Below are 7,755 nucleotides of genomic sequence, written 5' to 3' on the forward strand. Positions count from 1 at the left end.
GGAATAAATAGGATAAATGCTTTGATCAGGCTTAGAAGATGCTCACAAGAAGAAAACTATACTGAAGTTGCTCACAACTATTTTATTATAAAGTGTATTTTTATAATATTTTTTATTAAAAATAATTATGAGTTGAACCATTAAAATTGCGACATGTGTTGGCTTACTTTGCACATAACGAGTATGATAGAATGTGTATCAATAGAATTGCACAATTTAGTCTTTTAGATATATAAATTTGTAGCCAAATAGTCCAATTATTATTATGATATAGAGTAACACGTATAAGAATAGTTTTGAGACCAAATTAATTGTATTCTAATTGAAATGTTATAACTAAATAGAGGTATTGGTACAAAAATAATTTCAAACACCTAAAATTATCAACTTTAACAACTCTCTAATAACTATTACATATATAAAACTAATTCAAGTAATTCAAATGTGTAATAAATCTTTGATTCTCTCCTTTGAGAACAAATAAATATAATTATATATATTTATTTGAATGTATGCATAATTATTACTATATAAAGATATTTTTTTTAATATGGGACTTAAAAATGTATAATTAATTACATTTTAGAAATTATTATTATTTATAATGGGCCAAATTGACCAAATTATTTTATAATAAAATAGAATAATATGCATTAAATTATAATTTCTCAAAAATGCTTTTTCTTCCAATCAAACAGATAAATAATTAATAATATATGATAAGCATGAAATGACCAAAAAAAATCTTGTTTATTCATTTCTTCAATTTGTTTATGAGCACACATCACACTAATTTAGGCAAGCATAGAATGACCTAAATACCGAGACCTAAAATATCAAAATAACTAAGCAATATAACTAATTTAGTAGTAACAACTAGTTAAAGAGAAAATGACAAGTAGTTGATTTTATTGGCCGAACGAAGGCTTCTCTCTTGAAACGACCATATTGACTCAATAGTAGAAACTATTGTAAAAATGAGTACAAAAACACCAACAACAGTGGAGCTGCCAGTCCAAAGATCCTTAAAGTAAACCCTTATGAGAGTTGCCTTAGCACGGTTATACCAACGCTCGTAAAATTCGTTAAGTTCATCGCACTGCTCAGCATAGATGAAATTTTCTAAGTACATATTTTTGCCAATTTTGTTGATCATCTCTGCCACTTCCATGTTACTCCCAAGACTATGTTTAATGACCTTTTTCTCGACCAAAAAATCAACGTCCTGCTCAGTGTCTACGAGTGCACTCATTAGATACATGTAGCTGCATATAAGGGTGGCACAGTTCGGACCAGGCTGGTACTGCTCCATTGCCATTACGTTTCGAAGAATGTATTCTGTGTCATCATGTATGGCGAACAAAGGAAGATGAAGCTCGAGCGAGCCAAGGCATGGTATGAACTTACAGCGCCGTCCCATTCGAAAAACCTCGACATTCAACAGTGGTGTCGAGTCTTTCTGTGGTGGCGGCGGGGCAAAGTTCACACCAGCTTTGTCTAGCTTCGTCGCGGTGTAAAGATGCTTGAGTTTGCCAGGACTAAAATCTTCTTTTGGGAGCCAAGACCTTCTGTGCAAGTCAGTGAAGTGTTTGATGCTGTTTTCGTCTAATAATAATAAGTTGCTTGAAGGGATTTGAAGACCAAAGAAATTCATGGAAAGCTCAAGAAATGTTGTGGGAGTGGATTTGGAGAAAGCATAAAGCTTGTTAAGAGTAGAGAATGGAATCTGATTCTCGAGCATGATCAAGTCCATCTTTATTCTATTGAAAAGCAACGGAGTTCTCATTATGAAATCTTCTTTATGATCATAGCACGAAAAGAGCTCAAATATGAAACAAGCATCTACGAGAATAATGTTTACAAACTCATTGAGATCAAGTTCTATGGGACCAGCATAGTTAGACTTTACCATGTCTTCGAAATTTTCAAGAATGAAGTTTGAGAGTTCCTCTTTGCTCTTCTTAGTGCGTTCGAGAAACTTTTTGAGATAATGTTTCTCCTTCTGAGATTGCATTCCCTTCAAGCTTTTATGGCCATGGTGAAAAGGACCAATGGAAACTAGATGAGGAGTGTAAGCTTTTTCATCTAAGTGTCTTAGTATATTTGGGACTCTAAAGATTATGGGACCATTGGACCAGTTGTCAAATTCTTGAATTTCGATGGTAACTATATTATGTCACTATATTGGTGACATAATATAGTGAGGTAAGATAAGAATTTTGACTATTATATTTTCTTTAAGGAAAACGAATAATGCAAGCTAGCAATATTCTCTTAATTAAAGGTATATTCTCCATATAAGAAGATAAAGCAAAAGAGGAGGTTCCTCAGTCCACTATGCAAAAAAGTCTTATTACCATTTAAAGCATATTTTCCAATATTATAAGAGCCATTAAGTTTAAAGCATATAGAATTCCCTTCATATCTTGATTATTAGCAAACTATTTTTCTGCCATCATGTAATAATTTTCAATGTACTTCGAGTGAACTATGAAGAGTTCAAAGGAATATATATGAGTCTTTCTGATCCAAATTTCGACAACTTGCTTAATGCTTACACCTCCATAATAAAAGCATCAATAATATTATTAATAACTGTAGTGCTCTATTATATATATATGTTACAAAAGCTATTGGTTTCGATGCCCCTCCAAAAAAAGAACAATGTTAGTGGGAATAAAGTTCTTTATAACTTTCCAAATTAAGTATCAAATTTTGGGTGTGCCACGAGAATTTCTATAGAAATTTTTAACATGTTCTTCATAGCCATTTCTTCTAAGATCTCATTCATTTGTCTATCCCCTAAAAAATCAACTTCCCTCGAGTTCAGATATTTATCTCTTGCCTTATACAAAATTCCAAACAGTAGTTTGTATCCTAAATTGATGGCAAATCCCTCGTTAATCTGTGCCCTACTGAATTTATCTTTGTCAATCTAGTCGAAATAACTTACTCTCCTACCCTCGTGCTTTTTATTACCAAATGGTGTAAAGATTTGGTAGTAAAGGTGAAGGAATAAAGTAAAATGTTGGTATTTCTCGTTTCAGTAAGGGGCAGAGTACACAGCTTATTATAAAGTCCCTATCGTGGGGACCAATACAAGGGAGAAGAGACAGCTGTCCATACACTAGAAACGTCTATAGCCAATCACAACAGAATATTGTTGAAATATTAAATTTGATTTATTATGGTTAGTTTCTAGAATTTTCATGAATTTAGAGGTTTTAGAGTTTTCATGTATCTACTAGAGTTTTGAGTGTCTTAATGTATTTACTAGAGTTTCTAGAATATTCATGTATTTATTAGAGGTTGTTGAGTCTTTAACATTTTATTACTCTCATTTCTTAGTTGATAGATGAGAATTATCTAGAATAATATCTTAGCTAATAATTTAATTGTGTTTCTAGAAAAGTTCATAAAGTCCTATAAATGGATATGTAGTCCCACCATTTTGTATCAAGCCAAATACACAAGTTGAGTTCTATAAAAAGACATCTTCCATCATAATATTATCTCTCGTATTAACTTTAGTTTTCAACTAACTCTTAAAATCTATCTCAAATTCATCTTAATTTTCAACAAATATAACTAAAATACATTATTATAGTGCTAAACTTGATTATATTATGGTTTAACATCCCTCTCAAACTCATTGGGCTGGGAAGCACAGTGAATTTGGTCCTTAATTCATGAAAACGAGCTGAAACAAGAGGCTTCGTAAGGCAGTCTGCGAGTTGGTTTGAAGGAGTGAAAATAAGCTGCAATGTACGTACCTCGATGGACACGTTCACGAACGAAATGGTAATCTATTTCGACATGTTTAGTCCGAGTATGGAGAACCGGATTCATATCACCATACTATAACATATCCCAACAATAAAAACGAAAGCCCACTACTGTGGTAATTAGCATTTTGAACTCAATAAATAGTAATTTTACTATAATATTATTAGTCCCCGTGACATCTCTTCATGATTATTCAGTACAATTACTACATTGTACTTATGAGACATATAAATACATGTAATACAACACTTCTTTTTTCGATGAAGAGAGAAGAAACACATGATAACAACTTCAGTAGACTGAAACACGCCATTGGTTGTTCATCTTCAACATGGCAAGAATTTCATCCCAATCTTTGCCATTACTACTGGCAGTGTTGTTCAAAGCAGTTTCAATCGGTGTCACCATTTTCTTAGTCCCACTCAAGTATATGTAGGCTCCCTTCATCAACAACTCAAACACCTCACTAGCGTACTCTGCAACAATGTCCTGAACATATTCTTCTCCACTGGTCAACGCTATGTCATACCGAAAGTTTTCTGGGTAGTTCTTTTCATATTGCTCAAATTCATCTCTGTAGAGTACACTGTCGTTGTTAGACACTCCATAGAATAGCCATGCATACCCAGAGAATTTGTATGTTGGAATATCTTCGTTGAAAAAACGACGGAGATGGGCTCTAAATGGAGCAATACCAGTCGTAGTAGCGATAAATATGTGAGTTGCCTTAGGGTTATTACGATCTCCCAAAAGCATTGCCTCGCCAGAGGGACCTAGCTAGGGTTTAAGATTTCATCATTAGTGATCATCATATATATATATATATATATGTGTATAGTTGAGGCTTTGACATGTATATAATATGTAATTATTACCTGTAAATTGAAATTTATCTCCAGGCTTTGATTTGCACAAAACTTCACTAGTGCTACCAACGACAAGACTCACACATAAGCTTGCTGTTATACCATTAAACGTATCTCCATATCTTGAAGAAGCTGCGGAAAAGTATCTAATGTTTGACGAATTTCCAATATCGAAAGGATTTTTGAGCTGCCAACACAAATTAGATTGATAATTATGAATATATATAAAGAAAAGTACAGTGATTAGATGAGAAATGGGGTGAAAAAATAAATATATTTTTTTAATCTCATTATGCAAAATTTGTTCTTTTTTTTTTGTAATAATTTTTCGTAGAATGAAGTCACAAGATGTCTAATGGGTAAACATAAGATGTTGACCAAATTTTGATTGAAAGACTGTAAAAAATTACCAAAAAGATACTATTATCTAAAATAACTAAAAATATAATTATTTTATAAAAAAAAACAATAAAAATTTGTTGCTTAGTACGTTAAGTTACTCAACATCACATAATAGTGTGTGGTGGAACACTGCTTATTAAATTATAAAAAATAAAATTGGATTTTAAACTTCATCACACATAAGTTTTATCCTCATCTTGTGTTTGGCCCCTTCAAATAGTTTATAACATTAATCAAAACCCGCCCAAATTTCGTGCCATGAGAGGATAAATTCTGTTCCTTCTACAGAGTCCAACTAATAACTAAATATTAATTAGGGATGTAAATGAGGATGGTTGGTCCGGTCCGACCCCGCTAAAGATCTGCCTCAACTCGCTAAGCTCTCACCCCGACTACAAATAAATGTACCATTTAGTGACAATTTTTTAGTCACAATTAATATATATTTTGTGTGACTAAATTGAACTTTTGGTCCCAACAAAAAATTATTTATGACTACAAAATCATACTTAATCACAAAATCACAAGTTGTCACTATTAATGTAATACTTTTAGCCACAGATTTTTTAGTAATGACAAAAAAATTTATGCGGGTCAGGTCAGACCTGTCCTAAATGTGATGGAGCTATCCAATAAATGGAAAAAAAATTGGACAAATCTATCATACTAGACAGAAATGAGCTATCCAATTTTTTATAAATGATCTTACATGCTAAAATAAAATAAAATTTAATATACCTCAAAATCAAACATTAATTTTCCTGTTTCTATCTCTCTTATATATACTTTATCTTATTATATATATATATAGTATTGGATTGTGTATTACCTAAACAAGGGTAGTAATTGATTTTTTTTTAAATTCTTTAATTACAAAAAAAAAAAAGACAAAAAGCGGTTGGGTAGTGATCCGCCCCACTTCAATTACTAGCGGGTCAGATCGAAGCGGGTCAGATCGAATATTAACCGGCTTCATTTTGGCCCGCTTATATCCCGATCGGAGGTTGCCTTGTCAGGACAGGGCTTCGACCCGCCCCAATTCATCGGAATATTTTGGCCATCCATTATTGATCTAACTACCGTCGTCAATCATTTAAAAATATATATATGAAATCTAAAACTAATTACATATATAAATCCGACAAAAAAAAAACTATGTAACATATATATCCCTTACCGCGGGCATTACACCGAAAACTTGTCCCTCCCAGTGAGGAAGAAAGCGACCATGATCAAATACGATGTGGTAAATCTCTGTAGAAGCGTTTTCACCGGTAATCTTCTCGACAGAGAGAACGGGGGCTGTATGAGGTGCATCAGCCGTGTATAGATTCGTGGGAGGCCTCAAGGCGTGTTCGAGCACTAAAGGGGTCACTGGAAACTTGCCACCATGCCCTACATCGACTACTCTTTTATTGTTCGTGTCCAAGATGTTGAAAGGCAACGCCGAAGCTTCCACCTTCTTAAACGAGCTTGCATAACTAGTCTGCAACAAAATGAACAATCCAAACTTGAAGAAGAAAGATGTTTTCAGCTTACCCTGCATGAATGAAAATCATGAGTGAGATGAGACTTGGTCGGACAAAGTGAAATAATCTAAGGAAAGAATAGAAAGTAATGTGGAAGACCAACCTGAGAGAGTGTGGAAGACATGGTTGAGATTGAATGGAGAGAGGCAATAATTGAGTGAGTTGAAAAGTAGCTGTATTCTATTTAAAGTCTATTATTACCGGTCACTAAATTAAAGTGTACCTTGTTTAGTGAAGTGACTCGAATCTTGTTTGTATTCATAAAAGCATAATTGAACCTTCTTCTAATTCGTTGATCGTTAAGAGATGGGATACTATTGGATATGGTATTCGCCAAAGTCATCATCTCCGATCAGTATTTGGCGAGCTCGCTGGACCACCACTTCCGGGGCGTCGCTTTGGTCAAGGCTGCACGTCCCAATCCTTCTCACCATGAACTGAAATGGCAAAACGCCATAACCAAACCGGTGGAGACTACTACTGCTGCCATTTAGGAAGCAATCCAAGCAACAAGCCACGACACCTCTCTCAACTTTTGGTTGGTAATTGCAGATATGGCACCCTTCACTGGCGGGTTCAGTCGGCGAGTGAGAGAGAGATTCCGGCTGTGTTCTGGTGTAGTGGATAACCATATTATTCTCTTCATCATAAATTCCTGAATGTACGTACAAACAAACAACATATCTAATAAGAGACAAGTGTGTTAGTTAGACGAAGAAAAGTACACATATATATATGATAACACAATATTGTAACAGTAACTAACTAACCGTGATGAGCATAAGTGTAACAGGCTCGGTAAGAGAAAATGTGATCTCCAGCTTTCAGATCTTGTCGATCAACACCACACACTATCCCCATCTCTTATCGATCAACGAATGAATTAGAAGAAGGTTATGAATTAGAAGAAGGAGAAGAATATAAATATAGGAATTCAGGTTGAGTAGGAATTCAAACTGTCAAAAGATGTTTGAACAGGAAAATGCATTTTTTAACAGCGGCGTCAACAAATGCTAAAATTCGAATTCATATGTGTTTGGGTGCCATTCATGTTATAATTCATTCATAATCAAATATAAATATAGGAGTATGAAACCGGTCCATATTGAGAGTGACATATAGTAGTATGAAAACGGTGCATCTCAATCGCAAGAAGGGTTTTAAGGTTATTA

At 34.0% G+C, this 7,755-nt stretch overlaps 3 protein-coding genes across 3 annotated transcripts; all 3 read right to left on the reverse strand.

The window, feature by feature from the left end:
- Positions 1-880: 880 nt before the first annotated feature.
- LOC133783659 (UPF0481 protein At3g47200-like) lies at positions 881-2,014 on the reverse strand. The gene has a single exon (XM_062223307.1). It carries the CDS (start codon positions 2,012-2,014, stop codon positions 881-883), a length of 1,134 nt encoding a protein of 377 aa, XP_062079291.1.
- A 1,891-nt stretch (positions 2,015-3,905) lies between these two features.
- On the reverse strand, positions 3,906-6,811 carry LOC133781450 (ferredoxin--NADP reductase, embryo isozyme, chloroplastic-like). Its single transcript, XM_062220432.1, has 4 exons — positions 6,687-6,811; positions 6,232-6,594; positions 4,662-4,839; positions 3,906-4,559 (listed from the first exon to the last, which is right to left on the reverse strand). The coding sequence occupies exons 1-4, from the start codon at positions 6,705-6,707 to the stop codon at positions 4,078-4,080; spliced, it is 1,044 nt and encodes a 347-aa protein (XP_062076416.1). The 5' UTR covers positions 6,708-6,811; the 3' UTR covers positions 3,906-4,077.
- An 86-nt stretch (positions 6,812-6,897) lies between these two features.
- Positions 6,898-7,445, reverse strand: LOC133783660 (protein LEAD-SENSITIVE 1-like). Its single transcript, XM_062223308.1, has 2 exons — positions 7,354-7,445; positions 6,898-7,238 (listed from the first exon to the last, which is right to left on the reverse strand). The coding sequence occupies exons 1-2, from the start codon at positions 7,442-7,444 to the stop codon at positions 6,898-6,900; spliced, it is 432 nt and encodes a 143-aa protein (XP_062079292.1). The 5' UTR covers position 7,445.
- Positions 7,446-7,755: the final 310 nt, after the last annotated feature.

The sequence above is a fragment of the Humulus lupulus genome, chromosome 6 (assembly GCF_963169125.1).
Source record: "Humulus lupulus chromosome 6, drHumLupu1.1, whole genome shotgun sequence".
Taxonomy (NCBI): domain Eukaryota; kingdom Viridiplantae; phylum Streptophyta; class Magnoliopsida; order Rosales; family Cannabaceae; genus Humulus; species Humulus lupulus.

What these genes read in the sequence shown, in the direction of transcription:
- LOC133783659 (XM_062223307.1), bottom strand. Translation starts at nt 2,014, where the DNA reads ATGCAATCTCAGAAGGAGAAACATTATCTCAAAAAGTTTCTCGAACGC.
- LOC133781450 (XM_062220432.1), bottom strand. Translation starts at nt 6,707, where the DNA reads ATGTCTTCCACACTCTCTCAG. An exon ending in TTTTCGGTGTAATGCCCGCG is followed by an intron (nt 4,840 to 6,231) that starts GTAAGGGATATA and finishes TTGTGTTGGCAG; the next exon opens with CTCAAAAATCCTTTCGATAT. An exon ending in AGATAAATTTCAATTTACAG is followed by an intron (nt 4,560 to 4,661) that starts GTAATAATTACA and finishes AACCCTAGCTAG; the next exon opens with GTCCCTCTGGCGAGGCAATG.
- LOC133783660 (XM_062223308.1), bottom strand. Translation starts at nt 7,444, where the DNA reads ATGGGGATAGTGTGTGGTGTTGATCGACAAGATCTGAAAGCTGGAGAT. An exon ending in TTACACTTATGCTCATCACG is followed by an intron (nt 7,239 to 7,353) that starts GTTAGTTAGTTA and finishes ACGTACATTCAG; the next exon opens with GAATTTATGATGAAGAGAAT.